Genomic DNA, 18,736 nt, shown 5'->3' on the forward strand with positions numbered 1-18,736 from the left:
GGGATGCACTGCTTTGCGGTTCCACCCGCTAAGGTTCTTCACAGGCTCAGAGTTGTGGGCCCACTGCAGACCCCAAGTTCCCTGAATCTGCCAAACTGCAAGTGCATATTGACTCTTGACCCCTCGTGCCCTTCACCCTTCCCAAACCTGGGAGTGGCACCAAGGCGTGCTGATGTAGTGGGTTGCCCTGATTTCACTTTGAATGGGTGCGATATTTCTTGACCTGAACTGTTCGTTCCATGACCCCTTGATGATGGGGACGCCTGCTCTCTGCGTCTGCATCAGCGGTGTCTGCTGCACCCTCCTTTTCGTCTGAGCCCCATCTTTGCTTGCCCCTTACATGACATCAGATGTAGGGCAGGTGGCCTTGGCGTGTCCATCATGACCTTGCAGGCCACATTGGAAATCTTGGCAGTCTTAGCCTCGCCTGTGGGCAAAGGGTCTCCACCGCTGCAGTTTCTTCTTCCAGCGCATTGCATGTTTAACGGTTTTCTCCCTTTGACGATTATGCCAGGATCTCGGCTCACTTGTTTTTGCGTCTCAGTTTCCCTCTCTCCTCTTCACCTCGGCGGCTGCCACTTTCCTTGCACACCTGCCTACCCGCCTTGGAAAGTGGTGGGTCACTCATCGGTTGCACGCCTCTCTCTCTCTTTCTCTCTCCTTGCAGCCCAGAGAGTAGCTGAAGCGGGACGTAGCCAATGTCGTCCAGCAAAGGGGCGGGGGCTGGAGCTCGCCGGCGGCGGACGCGGTGCCGGAAGTGCAAAGCTTGCCTGCGGTCGGAGTGTGGGGAGTGCCACTTCTGCAAGGACATGAAGAAGTTTGGGGGGCCTGGGCGCATGAAGCAGTCGTGCCTCCAGCGGCAGTGCACGGCGGTGAGTGGGGAAGCGGCAGGGAGGGTGGGTTGCAGGGTGGGTTTCTGTCCAGGGTTTGGGGCTGCTGGACCCCTGACTCCAACATGGCAAACAGAGGAGCAGTTTGGCGCAGATTGGTAAGGGAGGCGCGAAAAAAACAAAACAACCCCAATTGGTTTTATTAAAGTTTTAACGGAAAAACTAATAAGCCCAATGGCAAAGTGGTAAGGCACTGGATATCCAATGGGGGCATTCAGAGTGTGTGTGACTAATCACTCCCAAATGAACTGCGCTGCCATGCCATATGAGAGTCCGGAGTCACCTCTGTTAGCATATAGGAGAGGACACTAAAGTTCAGTAAAGGTATCCTCTTAGATCAGTGATGGCCAAACTTGGCCTTCCAGCTGTTTTGGGACTACAACTCCCATCATCCCTAGCTAACAGGACCAGTGGTCAGGGATGATGGGAATTGTAGTCCCCAAAAAGCTGGAGGGCCAAGTTTGGCCATCACTACTCTTAGATGATTCCTCAACAACGTCTCTTTTGTTGTGTCAATTTCTCTAAAAGAGCCAAAGACCATACCTTTGATCGCCAACCATCCAACGTGGAATATGAACTGTGTTTCCAATTATGTGCGTTTTCTAACTTGTCTGCCCATGAAAGAAACATGACAAGTGATTTCTGGGTTAATTTCTTGAGATGTGCTATGATTTTAAATGCGGCATAAGTTTCCGGTCCTTAGGATTGTGAAGGTAAATGCCGTCAAGCCTGCATTGCGGGAGTCTTCATAAACTCTCACGCGCTCCTGGTTCTCTCAAGGGTTGAGGCAGGTCATTAAAAATGCCGGCCGCATCTCTTTTCAAAGTCCTCATTCTTGCCACATGTTCCTGTCTCTTCTGGCTTTGTGTGTAACTCTCGGATATGTCAGACGTGTAGAAAAATGTGTGGGGTACAGTTCTAACCGGGGTTTAATAATTCAGGATGCAGGTGGGGGGCTTTGCATGGAGGAATTCTCCATGTTTACAAATATATCTGCATCTGTGCAAGACCACACTGCTCCCTGCATATAGAAAGCTAGTCTGTTAGGAAGAGAGACTTTTGAAAAGTGAATGTGTCCTGCCTGACATGCTTTCTGCATGCAGGATTTGTATATTATTATTATTATTATTATTATTATTATTATTATTATTATTATAATTATTATTATTTCTACATGGGAGGGCTTTCACATATTCAGTTTGCCTCATGTGCTCTCTGACGTGTCAGCACTGCCCCTCGAGCTATTTTCCTGCATGTTGGAACCTGCTGAGCGTTGCATGTAAAACCAGATCACATCATGTGAGCAAGTGAGGAACTTTGCAAAGGAATTCTCTGCATCTAAACAGCTGCCATGTCAGGCGGAAGAGCTGCAGGTTCTTCTTGCAAGCCGGCTTTTGCTTGCAGGGATGGAATATGTTTGTTTGTGTATGTGGGCATTCAAAGGTGCCTCCATCTCCCAATCCTGGAATTGTGCAGCCTGGGAACTGAGTTTATCACATGATTTGGGTTTCTTTTCTTTATTTGCATGTTTTGGATCTGCTTTCTATAGGCTGCAGGAGACTTGTTTGATTTGAAGAAAAAGTAATTTTTGATCTGTTTAGATCCTGCAAGCTGCAGTTATTCTAGGAGCCTCCCACCCAATCATTTCCCCCCAGTCTCATAGAAGGTCCCATAGCAATTGCTGAGTGCTATTGTTTCCCTGAAATATCTGTAGAGTGGCTTGTCCTGTGTTTCAAAGTCTTACGTCAGTGATTGCCCCTCTTATGAAAGCTCAGGAACCGAGCGCTGTGTATATGTGTTCCTTGTGAAAGAATTACAGAATCGTAGAATTGTCGAGTTGGAAGGGACCACAAGGGAGCCTTCGAGGCAAAGCAGGAGCCTTTTACCCAACGTGGGGCTTGAATCTGCAACCCTGAGGTTAAGCTCCTCATGCTCTACGAACTGAGCTATCCCAGTTCGCATAGAATGCGTTTTAACCAATACTTTTGATGCAAAGTTTAGAACCGGGCATTGCATTCAGTGGCGAAAAAATGCAGTGCATTCCCACGAGCAGTGTTGCAATGGATTTGGGATATTGTCGAAGATATGCCTCTTCAGGCATCTCAGCTAGCTGCATGGGAGAACCGCTGCATGCATCTAATGTACTGTCGATTTGTTGACTTTTCCGCAGTTCCTCGTTATAACCTGTTTCTGCGGGGTGGGAAGGAGCCTCACACGAGTGAACCCCCATCCCTGTCCCCGACCCTCCACCCCTGCCCCTCACTTCCCACCCCTCTCTCGTTGCAGCCAGTTCTACCTCACACGGCCGTGTGCCTGGTGTGTGGGGAGGCCGGGAAAGAGGACACAGTGGAGGGCGAAGAGGAGAAGTTCAACCTGTCGCTCATGGAGTGCACCATTTGCAACGAGATTGTGCATCCGGGCTGCTTGAAGGTGAGGCGGAGGGAGTGAACGAGAGAGAGAGAGAGAGAGAGAGAGAGAGAGAGAAGTCGGCTCTTGCAAACAACCACCACAACCCCACTCTTTGGGCCTAACAGATGCTGTCACCCAATTTTCTCTTTTGCAGATGGGGAAAGCCGAAGGGGTCATCAACAACGAGATTCCAAACTGTTGGGAATGCCCCAAGTGCAAGAGAGAAGGCAAATCGATGAAAGTACGTGGATGGGTCTGCTGGGCAGTGCGGTGGGGGCAGCGGAAGACCTTAGCACAGCCAGCCCAGTGTGGGCTGGGGGGGGGCATCCGTGCCCAGCCAGGCCAGTCTTGCTTTGGGAGGCTGTGCGTGTATGTGCTGGGGAGGGCGGGCATAACGGGGTCAGGTTTGTGTGTGTATCCTTTCAGTCTGATTTTGCCATTTGGGCTGCTTCCCCTAATTAGCTGCTTCAGCATCCAGGTTAGGCTCCCAGCTTCTGTGCTTTCCCTCGCCCTCTCCCAACCAGCACCGGGGTGAGGGACGGATGGTTGTGGGGCCCTGGGCGCGGGGAATACGTGGCCTGAAATTCCGCACGCCCGTTACTCAGCTAACCCACTCCTGCTCAGTATTTCCTGTGGTCATGTGGAAATAAACTCTTCTCGAGGCCTCCTGGCTCACCATCCTCAAAGAGAGCGGAGCTGTTGTTGCCTTGGTAGAGTCATGCTTCCAGACCTCATGAATGCAGTGTTGGAGGATGCTTGTGGGGGCAGGAGAGACAAGGGGTGCTGAACCACTAGGCCATGGGTCAGTAAACCTTTTCAGCAGGGGGCCGGTCCACTGTCCCTCATACCTTGTGGGGGGCCAGACTATATATATTTTTTGGATGGGGGGAAATGAACAAATTCCTATGCCCCACAAATAACCCAGAGATGCGTTTTAAATAAAAGGACACATTCTACTCATGTAAAAACACACTGGTTTCTGGACCATCTGCGGGCCGGATTTAGAAGGCGATTGGGACGGATCCAGCCCCCGGGCCTTAGTTTGCCTACCCATGCACTAGGCCCTAGGCCCTCAGATTTCTCCTCAGTGAATCGTCACCTGTATGGAACCGGGTCTCTCCTCCCCAGCCCAGGGTCTTGTGTATCTGGATATGTATTTATAAAATGGCATTCCACTTTTTAACCCATAGCTTGTCGGAAGCTTAAAGTGGAGAGATCCACTCAAATCTCCTGAAGTTACGTACAGCAAAGGCCCTGTCCCAATTCGGAGCAAGTTTTATTCTTTTCAGCTTCCAAATTCTAAAAATGAGGGGTGCTAAAATGTTGCAACATGACTTGGGAATTCAAAAGTTGTTCTGGTTTAATTACTGTATTTACTCGAATGTAATGGGTTAATTTTTTGGCTAAATTACATCTTGAAAATTAGGGTGCGCATTAGATTGGATGGCACATTTACATTCGCCAGCAAATACTTTTTTGGTTTCAGCGTTTTGGAAATTGAGGTGCGCATTAAATTTGATGGCGGGTTGGATTTATGTAAAGATGGTAATATTTATTTTACTTACCAAGCAAAACTAAATTGTGTGTAAAAGACATAGAAATCATTAAAATGTGTTATATATTAGTGTCGTACAGTCATACCTCGGGTTACGTCCGCTTTGGGTTACGTACTTTTCGGGTTACGTACTCCGGTTAACCCGGAAGTGTTTTTTGGCATGCGTGCAATCCATTCATGCCCAGAAGTGTTCTGCGCAGTTCGCGCATGCGCAAAGCGCGATTTTCGGGTTACGAACGGCAACCCGGAACCAATTAATTACGTAACCCAAGGTACCACTTTATATCAATCTATTTTTTATTGTTTCTTTTTATTATTATTTAGCATTAGTTGACATGTTCAGAAGATAAAATTGAAATTATTTGATTCTCCGAAAGCAACTTATGTGCTTCTCCACCAAACATAGACTCACCAAGCTAAATGTTACCCAGTCACAAAAATATTAGCAGATTTGAATTCCTCACGCACAGAAACGTATTAAGACCCCTCACTGAAGAAATTTGCAATAAATAAGTTTCGCCCCCCTAAAATGACACTCCCTACATGTCCCAGCCAACTGTGTACCTCCAGGAGGCAAAGGAATGTTGTGGTTGACGTTCTGCTGATGATAAATATAAAAGGGCACATTTCCCATTTTGGAAACTGCCCATGAGGAGCAACATTTTGCAGGGGAGAATCTGTGTGCGACAATGGTGATGTCTCCCCTCCCTACCTTCCACCAGTTCTTTCCTGCGAGTGCCTCAGCCCGAAAATATTACAAGAAATCAGGGTGGATTTGATTTAAATCATGATTTAAATCACTAGTCAGTAAGATTTGATTTAAATCATTTTCTTACAGAAACACTCATTCTAGCTGGTATAATCTGAATATTTGCAACCAGATGAAGGTTTCGTTTTTGGAATAATAAATTTTCAGAGTACTTTTTACGGTTATATCAAAAATTACTGATTTGGTTATACTGTATTACATACACAGATAATTACGAAATTATTGTGAGGTTTAATAAGTTAACTGTTTATATTTGGACAATTTTTTCTGCTGTACTTTATTAGAAGGAAAAAAATAATCATTTCCTTAATAATAATTTAAACAATTTATTTAACTAAAGCAATACCATTATAGCATATGTATGCATGTTTGTTAACTGATGTGATTAAACAATTTTAAAAAAAAACTTAGACGGAGTTTTAGCACACGTGAAAATCTTGAAACAAATGACTATGATGTAATTTAAATAGAAAACTACCTTTAGAAAGATTTTTCCTCCTAAAGCATTTTATTTTTAAAATCCGATTTAAATTTTAAAAATATGATTTTTAAAAAAATTTTAATTAAAAAAATCATTGATTTTTATCCACCCTGCAATAAATGCAAGAACCTTGCTCTTCCTGCCTTCCTTTTTTATCCACCTTTGGAGTCCCTGAGCAAAACCAGTGTCTGGCTCTTTGTCTGCTGTCTGGAAAACATGTTTACGCTAGTCCACGCTCAAGGACAACGTACCGTGTTCAAAATAAAACTCCCCACGTGTGTTGAGCCATCTGTGAGTGGCTGCATCCTGCTGCTGTCAGGTCTGTGCCCAATGCAGGTTACCCCTATCCTGCTGCTCTTGAGAGTCCTCTTGCTTTTGCCGAAGCCCATCCCACCATCCCCCTGTTCTCTTTGGGCACCAGGAAGCGGCTGGCTGGCTGCTTGCCCTCCCCCCCCCTTGCTCCATCTTCCAAGTAGGTGAATTGCGGCTGCCCGCTAACTGCCCCTGCCCCTCTCCCCTCCTTTTGCCCGCAGGACTCGGGCGACGGCACGGGGAAGCGGCGTTCCGACAACGGCGAGGACGGCGTCCGGTGGAAGCTGACGGATGAGCCTGCTCAGAACAAGAAGAAATTGGCGCCGGCGCTGCCTTTGCCCCCGCCGCCCACGGAGGAAAGCCCGGTTCAGGCCGGGGCCCACAAGCGGAAGAAGGAGAAAGAGCTGCCACCCCCAGACACAGGGCCCAAGAAAAAGGTCAGAGGCTGCCGGCTCAGTCTGAAGGATGTTGCACGCCTGGCCAGAGACCCAGGGCCCTCCCCTGCCTCTCCTGGGGTCTCCAATGTGGTTCTGGGCACCACAGCACCCCCCCAGAGACCCTCCTTCAGTGCCAGCCAAGCCCCTCTTATCTTTCTGCCCTCTTTTCTTTTTTACAACGACTTTCAGGATCCTTCCCCCCATTTTGCCGGGGGATGGTTTGATTTCAAATCAAGGTGATTTAAATTGGCAAGGTGTCAAAGGGTGATTTAAATCATAGAGCCGGTTCCTCAGATTTCCAAACGTGTCTCTGAGCCCACTAAACGTGAAGGACCCCTGGCCTCCTAGGACCACCCCACTAGAAGACTCCAACTGGAGCATACCAATGGTCCATTTTGGCCAAGCGTCCCGTTTCCTCGCAGTGGCAGATAGCTGCTTCCAGGAAGGCCGTGAGCGATGTGCGAAGGCAACAGCCCCTTTCCCGTTTTGTCTCGGAGCAGCTGAGATTCTGTGCCATACTGCCTCCGAGGGGGGAGGTTCTTTCTGACACCCCTTCTTTCTCTTGACCCAATGTGGTGAGGGCCAGAGTAGGGACAAACAGCTGTTCCTAGAGCTCTGAACTGATGGCTGACAGAGGCTTTTTGAAATTAGAGAGAAGATTGCATAACATGAGGTTGAGCTCTGTTATTCCTTCCTACTGAGAGTGAGATCCAGGAGTTCCAGTTCCCTCCTGGCACATTAGAGCAGGAATGGAGCATGCGTTTCAGCCCCAGAGCCAGATCAAGAATTGGCCTGTGCTCAGCACGCTGTTTGGGGCAGGTGTATGGGGCTGCCCATCTATCAGTCACTGGGCACCAGGTGACAGCTTCTCAGACCCGTTGATTGGTGCTGACAGTCAGCCCTGCTTTGTCCATTTGCAAGTGTGGTTTACATTGGACCGCACAAATAGGCATTTTTACTCCTCCTTCCCGAGTTGTTGATCAAGCTTACGGTTTTAGTCTTCTGCGCTGAGGGATGGGCGGAGGGGAGAGCTAGCTTCTTCCTCCAGAACATCCCATGGCACCTTTTTTCTTTGTTTCTTTACACCCAGTAACTTGCTACACCTCCTTTCCCTCTCGGAGATGGGACAGCCTCCCAGCTTGCCCTCACTCCCAAAGGTCTTCCTTTGCCCACAAAATCCTTCTTGGGTCTTCTGAATTAGAGACACCGCAGCCCAGAATTCCAACAGTCTTCTCTTCTCTCTTGCAGTTAAAAGGCACGCGGGAAAAGCATTTGAAGAAGGTGAGTGCTTGTGAGTTGCCCAGCTTGATTTCATGGAGCAAGGCCAGGATAAGATAACAGGGGGATAGCAAGGGGACCAGGACATGGAGGCTGTGCAGAGAGAAGTGGAAAGGGAGTGGTGACCTTCTTGCCAGCATGTGAGTGCACCTTGTATTTCTCTAGCACATTTGAACAAGACATGCGCCTGCTCTGTTCACCAGCATAGCTCTTGCACAACATTAGATCGCAGAACCTCCATTCCATCCTCCACCTCCGTACAGGATCAACCCAGGAAGCTGCCTCGTGCCAACTCAGACCATTGGTCTGCCTACTTCAGTCTTAATCTGCACTAACTGGCAGCGGTGCTTTCTAGGATTCCAGGCAGGGAGTCTCTCCCAGTCTTACCTGCAGATGGTGGGAGTAGAGATGTAAAATTTCCAGAAATTTTGAAGCTCGGAAAAAACCTGTTTTTTCCGGGGGGAAACGTAATTTTTTGGAAAAATTGGATTATTTTTTTGCTACATTAGCACTTTTTTATTTTCCAGATTGAAAGTCATTCTGTTACTTTAGAAACATAAAATATAACTATGGACAATTTTAATGGGCATAAAATTATCACAACTAGCATATTAAATATATAGTGTATCCAAACAATTATTACAAACAGAATTTACTTTTAAAATAATATTTATTTGTATTTGTAACAAATAGAGCAACAATCTCCTGAACTGTTTACTTGTTTATGTGGAACAAAAACAACAAAAAAACCCTCCACAAAACAATTTTTTTAAATCCAGAAGTAACAATTATTCATATTTCCTCTCCACAGTATTTTAAAAAAAACATTCCCATAAAAAGAACTGAAGAAGGAAGTGGGACTAAATTTCAATGAATGGGCATGAAATTTAATCAGAATTGTTTTCTGAGCTGTAATGATCAGTATCAGTTTCAGTCTCTGCTTCTGCATCTAGTCTGTTGTGTCTGTCATTATCACAGTTATTAAGGACTTCTAAAAACTGAATGTTTGCTCAGATTGAAACATTTTTTTTTCAATTTTTCGGGAAAAAACAAAAAAGGCTTCAGGAAAAAAACGTCCCCCCCCCCCGAATTTTTCCAGTTTTTTTCTGGGCCTTCACATCTCTAGGTGGGAGGGTTGAAGTTGGGACTTTCTGCATGCTAAGCAGATGCCCGACTGCTCAGCTTTGGCCTCATCCACTACCTGGTCTCAGAAACACCCCCAGCGAAGAAGAATCCACCCCCCACGTCCTGGGGCAGTTGTCTTCCTGCTGTCAAACACCTCGTGTATTTAAGGAAGCTTCTCCTAACGTTTAGCCACAATCAGCTTCCCTGACGTTTCCTCCTGCTCCATCCTCTACAGTGGCAGAGGCCGAGCCTGCTCCATTTTCACTGGGCAGAACCCTGAGCCATCTCCCAGGCCCCGATCATGTTCATATAAACCCAGGGGGCTGCTGTTGTCAGATTCCAAATGGAGGCTCACACAAATCAGTACACATTTTTCTCAAGTCACTTGCATGTCCTAAGATGCATCTCTCTCTCTCTAGCTCACTTGAACTTTTGCGCTTGTCTCTTTCTCCCTTCTCTGCCCGCACCTTTCCTTCCCAGGCCACTGAGCAGCAGCCCGATGGGAACAAGTTGCAATCCATGCAGACCTGGAGCCGCATGGGCAGCGGGGACTTTGAGGTGAAGGGCACCATCTCCCACCCCTCCATCCACTTGAATCAGATCACCGCCAGCGACTTAGAGGTGAGAGGTGGGGTTTAGGCTGGGGCGTCTGTGAGTGGCTGGCAGCCTTCAGGCACGTCGTGGGAAGAACCTTGCCCAATCAGACGTAGGGGAGGCCTTTTGGGAAGCCAGAGAAACACGGATGTGAAGACAGTGGGTTCCTGCAGCACCTGGTACTGAGAGAGGCATCCTGCCTCGGGAAGCAGGAGCAGTTTTGTATGGCGAAGGGAGAAGAACGAGTCCTTGGTTCTGGCTGAGGCAGTAGATAGGAGGGAGCCGGGCAGCATCTCTAGCCACAAAGGGAAGCAGCCTTCTCCCGTTTCAAGGCTGAATTTTGTTTGTTTCTTTTATCCCACCTTTTCCCATGGAAACAGACGGCAGCATTGCGTGGCTCGTCCCCGTTTTTGATCCCCACAGCAGCCCTTTGACGTAGATTAGGCTGAGAGTCGACACCATTCCCAAGGTCATCCAGTGAGCTTCAGGGCTGAGCAGGGACCCTTTTCTTTTTTTTCATACAAAGTATATGCTCACTGAGCTACAATCCCACAAAGGTGGTGGTGGGGGAAACCACCTTCAGGAAAGGTGGGCTGGGGTTCTCTGCTAAACACTTTCTCGGTTTATTCATTGCCTTCATTGGTCTCTCATCCAGGCATTGGCCAGAGCAGGACATGCTGAGCTTCCCAGGTGCCTTCACACTGTAGTCTGATACTGTCACTAAGCAGCCACCCCCACCCCAATTCTTGCCAGTCCAGCTGGCTTCATGTGTGCCCCAAGTGGCATGTGGCAATGGCTGCCAACTTGGGAGGCTATAAAAGGGGTTTAGTCAAATGGATGGAGGATAAGGCTCCAGAATCGGAGGCAGTACACCTTTGAATACCAGTCGCTGGGGATCGGGAATGAGAGTTGCTGCTGTCGCACTCAGGCCCTGCTCATAGAGTCATCTGGTTGGCCAATGTGAGAACAGAATGCTGTGGTGTGATTGATCTGATTCAGATTGATCTGCGCTCGTGTTCCCTTTGGCCACTAGGTGGAGCTGCAGTCATATGACAGGGAATATTATCCCACCTGACCGTTTGGGGGGGGTATCCTGCCAAAGGGCAGCTCCCCAGGCTGACGCCGGCACCCTCCTAGCAGGATGTCAAATACGCACAAGCGAAGGGCACTGAAATACAGCTGCGAATACAGGCGTTTTCGATTTTCACAAACACGACGTGGTTTCTTGATCCTTTACCGCTATTTGATTTCCAGCCTGTCCATCTCAAGGCCACAAGGCAGGTAATGTCATATTGAAAACACTAAAATGCTCCTTAAAAAAAATTACTGACCCTTAACATCTCTGGCTACTGTTTTTTCCCAAACTTGCCCGCTTTCTCCAGAAGATGCCCCGACTTGGGCTTTGGTGAGTCTCCAGGCAATTTTGTTGATTTAAAAAAAATTAAAACCACGTTTCTGTCTTGTCTGCCAGCAACAAGGTTCCCCAAAGTGCCCTGAAAGCAACTGTTTGAGATGGTTTCGTTACAGAAAAAATTCCAAAGCAGGGCATGCCAGAAAAACAGCATCCGGTCAAAAACTGCTAAATGCTTGGTCAGAGATGCTGCTATGGCAGCAGAGTAGATTCTTTGCCCATCCCCATGGTTAGATTTGTGGAGAAGTGGTATCAGCCTCCTGTCTGAAGGGGGGGGGGGTGCAGCTGGACCTGGGGTTTTGTCTAGAGACCTTAAATAACCACCCAATTTTGTGGGTGCATTCCCCATCATCTAATCTGGACGTTACGAAGGCAGCCGGATCACGTAGAGGCCAGACTTAAAGGGCTTGCTCTCCGCTGATCTTGGGAGATGGTGGGTGGAATGCTTTATTCAGTCCGCTTGCATCCCGCCTTGTCTTCTGTGGTGGAATTCCAAGCAGACTATATGTGGGAGCCCAGAGCCCAGGCTGTGCCTCTTGAGTGTTGAGAGTTGCATTTCATATATATCTAGGGTAGCAGGATGCTGGGATCTTCCCTCCTGGCAAGAATCCGTTGTTTTGAAATGAATATGTCAACCCTACCATTGGTAAGCGCCAGGTCTGGATTGACCATAAAGCAAAATAAGCACATGCTTAGGGCATTAAGGGAAGGGGGGGGGGACCACAGAAATTTTTCCATTGCTGGATTTACCGTGGGCCAGCAACTCCACTTTTCAGTTTACAAATTCTGAAACAAAATCTATCTACGTTAATTAAAGCACAAGGTTCAGCTGTAAGATAGTTATTAAATTGTTTGTTTCATGGAATAAAGTGGAAGTGTTCCAAAAAAAATTAGACATTTTCCATCTTACTGTATGTTTTATTTCATTTCAAACAGTAACAATTTATTATACGGTTTCTATTTTGAATTAGATATCTATGGGGGTACCAAAATCTTTTTAAGCGCTTAGGGCCTCTAAAGGTCTTAACCCAGTCCTAGTAAACTCCTTCTGGAAAGGAGATCCTAGAATCATAGAATTGGAAGGGACCACGAGGGTCATTTAGTCCAACCCCCTGCAATGCAGGAATCTTTTGCCCAACATGGGGCTTGAACCCCCAATCCTGAGATTTTAAAAGTCACATACCAAGTGAGCTATCCCAGCTTCTTTTTCAAGATAATATGTGATGAAAAGGTCCAGGCAGGGTGGGATTGTGTTTCCCTCCAGAGAGTGGATTCCCAAGACACACCCGCCCCCAGCCAGCATGACCAATGGTCAGGGATGATGGGAGTTGTAGTCCTGCAACACCTGGGAGTTGTAGTCCTGCAAACAGGGAGGGCATCCAGATGAAAGCCAAACCAAGCTAGCAACCCAGGGCACGAACTCTCTTGACTACCGGCCTTTCCTTTCCCTCCAGAAGCCGAAGGGTCCACCGGGCCCCCTGGAGCCCTCCACGCAATCGGACAAGTCCCACCAGCGGGAAAAGTTGGAGCGCTTCAAGCAGATGTGCCAGATGTTGGAGCGGGTGAAGAACAGCAGCAGCTCGAGCTCCAGTTCGGACTCTGACTCTGACACGGACTCTCGGGGCTCGGACGGCTCCAGCGGGGGGGTGTCGAGCCGGGCCGCCTCCCCAGCCACCCGCTCCCAGCGCCTGGCCGCCCTGGGCTTCAGCGCCAGCGAGGACGACGAGGAAGAGGAGGAGGAGGAAGAGGAGGAGGCGGCGTCGGAGGGCGGGCGGCGCAACGGCAGCTCGGAGACGGCGCGCAATGGCAAGCAGCCGAAAGCCCGGGGGAACTCTCAGGAGAAAGAGAACAATCACCGCCCGACCAGCCGGGGCAGCGAGCGGGCCAAGCAGCAGGCGGGCGGGCGCAAGGCGGGCCGGCCCGCCGGGCAGACGGGCCTGCGCATGGTGGCGCGGACTCAGTTCCTCAACTGGCCCCTGGTGCCCTCACCGCCCAAGCCTCTGCTGCAGCTGGAGCGGCACGTGGTGCGCCCGCCACCCGACAGCCCCGAGCCCGACTCCCTGCCCTTGGACAGCGGATCCGACCATATCATGCAGAGGGACGTTTGGTTGGCCGTCTTCCAATACCTCAGCTATCGGGAGCTGTGCGTCTGCATGAGGGTGTGCCGGACGTGGAGCCGTTGGTGAGTGCCAGGGTGGCTGGGGGCTTGCCCTGAAGAGCAGTGCGGGGGGCGCCGGAGAGTTCCCGGGAGCAGGGAGGGGCGGGGGTGGGCAGGTTTTAGGTCGCGCTCGTGCAGCTGCTTCCTGCTGTGCTCCCCGAACCGCCTGGAGCCATATTGTTTGGCAGACCCAGAATGGGGGACTGGGCCCATTCAGCAGCTGCGTAACCTGCGAATGGAGATGACAGGGGGAGACAGGAGTGTGAATGTCACAAGCGCTGATGGTGACACCGACCATCTCAGGCTAGGGAGTAGAGCTGGGCGATAATCTGGTTTTCAGCATTGTGATGTATCACCAGCAAAACACCACGATATGCTGATATATCACGATGTGTGAAATAAGGATGTAGCGGTATTGGCTGACTTCACGGTTTTTCCTGCATTGTGATTTTTGCCGGCGCCTGCTCTTGTGATTCTTGTGAGTTGAGCCAGCAGAGATAACGGGGAGCAGAAATCGAGAGACTCGTTGGCTGGCTTCACGGCTTCCCCTGCATTGTGATTTTTGCATAGATGCATACACGCATAATGTGCTCTGTGATAGATTGCCAGTTCAAAAGTTATGAAACGGATATCACAATATGGACTCCAAAACCGGTTTTGGACGATGTATCGCTATATCGCCCAGCCCTAATGGGGACTGCTGTGTCTGCAGGGAAGACTGGTCTGCGTCAGGGACCCTTGTAATGTTCTGGACGGAGATTTTCTGCCTGAGCTCAGGCATGGGATTTCTCTTGGCGAGAGCTGCCCATGCCAGGAGTGGGGGGCTTATTTCTCCTCGCACTGAGCTGTGCATGGCAAGGGAGTGAACGGTGACCACGCACACAGGGTAAAACCAAGGGGGGCTCACAGGGCCGCTATATTGGAGACGTCCCTTGCTTGAAATCCTGGACAGCTGCTGCCAGTCAGTGTTGCCAGTACTGAGCTAGATAAGCGCAGCAGTCCGACTTTATGGCAGGCAGGTTCCCAGATGCAGAGGCCAGCCTCTTCACACGTGTGCTCCTTGTTTCCTGGGTTACGCTTACTATTTTTATTTATTTGCTCGGTACCCTAAGGAGCTCTAGTATCCAAGGAGCTCAGGGTGGCTGGTATCATTTATTTCTCTTCCTCCTTCTACTGTCACCCTCACGAGAGCGACCGGGCCAAGGTCAGATATGACCCAGGATCTCGCTGGTCTCAAGGAATGGTCCTCTCGCCCTACCCTAGATAGGCAGAGCATCCTTGCTGGACATGGTTCTTTCGAGCAGTTTCCACCAGCCTGGCCATGCTTTGTAAAAGCAAGGCGAGCAGCAAAAGATGAGCTTGATCTTTGGAAGTTTCAACTGTGGGAAGGGAGAGGCCAAGGTCAACGAGGCAGAAATCAGAACAAACGCACTTGAGGTTTCTCTGTACATGATAACAAAGGCTTTGGGGGTTTAGGAAATCGCCTTATCCTTCTGCTTTCAAGCCCTCTTCCATCTTCAAGGCTTCTACGCCTATCTATGTCAACCATCTTAATATTATTATCATCATTTTTTTGCAAAGCCAGTAGTAAGAAACAGGAGTCAGGGGTGGGGAAGACAGAACAGTCTTGCACAGGAGGGGTTCAAAACTCAAACGCCAAGGACAGTTGCCACATTGCTCCCTGTGCTTGCCATCTTTACCTGCTCTGGTGTCATTTGCCAGCGGCAGCTTGCCATGTGGATTGGTGGCAGGGAGGTGTTTTCTTCATGCCATTACAAAAAATTTCCACTGTCTTGCAGGTCGTCCTGCTGTGCGCAGGCAAATGGAGCGGCTCCTTCTATGTGGCAGACCTCTTCTGTCTGAACATGGGGTCTTTAGCTATGTAGCTGTCAGAACCTAAAAGTGAGCTTAAAAAACAACAAAACACTTCCTTTAAAAAACAAAACAAAACTTTCACCTTGCTAGTTTCACTTTCTGATGGGCAGGAAACATCTGCCCATGCCCAGCCCATGCAAAACGTATTAGGGCTATGGGGGTGGAGGAAAAGGGGTGGGGTGGGAGCATTCATTTGTACATTCATTGTGTATAAAAGATTGCAGAGCATTGCCTTAGTGCGGAATGTGATGCTCCCTTTTGACTTCTCAAGAGTCTGGTTGGCATAACGTAGGGTTGCAGCTTGTCCTTGGCATGCAGAGGGTCCAACTGTTGAACTCCCAGCATCCCTAGTTAAAAGGATCTCTAGCAAACAGGTTTGGGAATCATGCCTTTTGGAGACTTTGGCTTTAAGACAGAAAGAAAGAAATATTAGCAAATATATCCAAAGATTTCACACCGCAGAGGGGAAGTTTGTATTGGGGAGGTCCGGCTATCCTTCTGGAAAGCTGGTCTGCCATTTCTGATGGTTCTCATTGAGGAGCCCCATCTCTCCCGGCAATAAAGGCACTTCCATTTAACTGAGCAACACAGAATTTTTTAAAAGTTATTTTTTTTCTTAATGCAGTTATAAAAGCAACAAGTGGCAGATGCAATATTCACTCTCACTCTAGGCAGGAGTGGGAAGGCTCTTTTTGCACAGTGTTTGTTGTGAGAGATGTGTTCACAATTAAATATCAATGGAAGGATGTCTTTCCCCCTCCAGAACTGTTTTTTCCCCTTCTCGTTGTTGCATGCAGGTGTAGGCAATATGACGGGTCAGTTAAAAAGTCATTGGATTAAGAATTTTTTTAATTGTGTGGCTGTCCTGCTTATGAGACACAGTTTGGAAGCAAATGAATGAAAGCTTTAGCTTGGGAATGAAGACCATGTGACCTTCCACATGTCTTGTGAATGAGCCCCCCCCCCCTTAATAGCCTGCAGTGGGTTTTTACCAGCCAGCTAAAAAGCTGGTCTGTGTTTCCATGCTGGATGCAGAAGAGGAAAACCCCTTTCTTCACAGCCAATGCACAAAGGCAGTATAGTAGCCTTAAATCACCCTCTCTGCCAAACAGGATGGCAGAGCTGAGAGAGAGAAGGGGGGGGGGGCTTCTCTTCCTCTGCACAGGACAGAAACCCAAATTTCCTTGGGAAGGAAGGGAAAGATCTGCCCCTCCACCTCCACCAGCCCACTGAATTTTTGGTCGCCTGTGGCTACTAGCCAGGTTAGCATCAGTATTCGTCTGAATGTCAGTTTGCTGGGAATCCCAATTGGGAAGATTTGCTGTGGCACCTGGATCCTGCCTGCCGCCTTCCTGTAGGCACCTGGTTGGCCTCTGTGAGAGCAGAGTGCTGGACCTGGGCCTGATGCAGCAGGACTCCTCTTACATTAAGTACAATCCTGGACGCGGGTGGCGCTGTGGTCTAAACCACTAAGCCCCTTGGGCTTGCCGATCAGAAGGTCAGCGGTTCAAATCCCTGTGGTGAGCTCCCGTTGCTCTGTCCCAGCTTCTGCCAACCTACCATTTCAAAAGCACGGCAGTGCAAGTAGATAAATAAGGTACCACTGTGGCGGGAAGGTAAACGGCATTTCCGTGTGCTCTGGTTTCTGTCACGGTGTTCCGTTGCGCCAGAAGCGGTTTAGTCATGCTGGCCACATGACCCGGAAAGCTGTCTGCAGACAAACACTGGCCCTCTTGGCCTGAAAGCAAGATGAGCACCGCAACCCTATAGTCGCTTTTGACTGGGCTTAACCATCCAGGGGCCCTTCACCTTTTTAAAATATATAATCCTGGATAAACCTGCCAATTCTAAACCTTTTAGCCCTGCTAATGAACGGTCGCACACAGATGTGTTTTTGCACCTCCCGGGCTGAGTTCTCCCCTTCTGCCGCTCTTCCCCTCGCCCCAGGTGCTGTGACAAGCGGCTATGGACGCACATTGACCTGAGCCGTCGGAAATCCATCACTCCCTCCATGCTGAGCGGCATCATCCGCCGGCAGCCGGCCAGCCTTGACCTTAGCTGGACCAACATCTCCAAGAAGCAGCTAATGTGGCTTCTCAACAGGTTGCAAGGTATTGTGGGTGCTTTGTGGGGTGTGTGGAGGAGCACTTACACCCCCTTTGCTAATCAAAAGTCTCAAGGTGGTGAACAATGATTTAAAGTTAGACAGTGGTTGCTAGCGAGTGGCAAAAGTGGCTATATGAGCACACAGCCCAGTTGCAATGCTGCTGCTGGATCTCTGGGCCATGGCAGGTCTTGGCAGAAATCACCCCAGCCTGCAAACACCTGATGTAGCGGCTGGATGTTGTGGCTCAGAGGGAGCGTCGCTTTCAGCTTCTGTTTCCCAGCAGCAAAATTGTTCACAGACCTACACACCCCGCCCTGGTCCTCAGATATTCCAGTTACTGTTGTTATCTGAATAAGTAGCTCAGCTGGTTAGAGCGTAGGTTGCAGGTTCGATCCCCATAAGGGACAGCTGCATATTCCTACATCACAAGGAGTTGGACGAGGTGATCCTCGGGGTCCATTCCAACTCTATGGTTCCATGATTATTATTTATTAAATCTGTATACTGCCCTTGATCCAAAGGTTACAGGGAACCAGGCAGAGGGCCTTCTCAGTAGTGGCGCCCGCCCTGTGGAACACCCTCCCAACAGATGTCAAGGAAAAAAACAACTATCTGACTTTTAGAAGACATCTGAAGGCAGCCCCGTTTAGGGAAGTTTTTAATATTTGATATTTTATTGTGTTTTTAATATTCTGTTGGGAGCCGCCCAGAGTGGCTGGGGAAACCCAGCCAGATGGGCAATCAATCAATCAATCAATCAATCAATATTATTCCCAGGGCAGTTCACATCAAATAAGATACAAAATGAGGAAATAAATAATACATAAACAAAAACAAACCAGTAACACACCCCTCCCGCAAGCACATTTAAAAGGCCATAGAATGTTTGATCAGCCAAAAGCCTGGTTATAAAGAAAAGTTTTCGCCTGGCGCCTAAAAATGTATAATGAAGGTGATAGGCAAACCTCCCTGGGGAGAGCATTCCACACATGGGGAGCTACCACAGAAAAGGCACGTTCTCATGTTGCCACCATCCGGACCTCTCACGGAGGGGACACCCAAAGAAGTGGCTCCCTGTTGCTAAATATCTGGGGCTCAGCAAAGCCATTCAGAAAATAAGCCCAGCCGGAAGTAGACTTGAGTCGTCAGGCTTTGGCGTACGACTTTTAGGAGTGAGTAGTAAAGAAGCTTTTGGGGCCTTGTTTGTTAGGAGGTGTGAGATAATTGGCTAAAGGGAATGTCTGGTATCCAGAAGGGGGACTGTGCCACTTTATTTGACTTCTTTAAGGCATTTTCATGCTGTTGTACAGCACAGAGAGGCTTTCAAGGCACCTT

The 18,736-nt window shown here is 48.8% G+C and overlaps 1 protein-coding gene across 4 annotated transcripts in view; it reads left to right on the forward strand.

The window, feature by feature from the left end:
* Nucleotides 1-18,736, forward strand: part of FBXL19 (F-box and leucine rich repeat protein 19) — a 29,733-nt gene that overhangs the window by 7,144 nt on the left and 3,853 nt on the right. For 3 of the 4 annotated variants that reach the window (XM_033169351.1, XM_033169354.1, XM_033169352.1), the window contains 8 exons: nt 668-872; nt 3,177-3,320; nt 3,454-3,540; nt 6,638-6,853; nt 8,102-8,134; nt 9,737-9,877; nt 12,716-13,443; nt 17,242-17,405. In XM_033169351.1, the coding sequence (XP_033025242.1) occupies nt 699-872; nt 3,177-3,320; nt 3,454-3,540; nt 6,638-6,853; nt 8,102-8,134; nt 9,737-9,877; nt 12,716-13,443; nt 17,242-17,405 (1,687 nt within the window). In that variant the 5' untranslated portion in view covers nt 668-698. Of the gene's footprint in view, nt 1-667; nt 873-3,176; nt 3,321-3,453; nt 3,541-6,637; nt 6,854-8,101; nt 8,135-9,736; nt 9,878-12,715; nt 13,444-17,241; nt 17,406-18,736 lie in introns of those variants that run through there. The other variant, XM_033169355.1, reaches the window with a different exon arrangement.

This window comes from Lacerta agilis, chromosome 14, assembly GCF_009819535.1.
Source record: "Lacerta agilis isolate rLacAgi1 chromosome 14, rLacAgi1.pri, whole genome shotgun sequence".
Classification (NCBI taxonomy): domain Eukaryota; kingdom Metazoa; phylum Chordata; class Lepidosauria; order Squamata; family Lacertidae; genus Lacerta; species Lacerta agilis.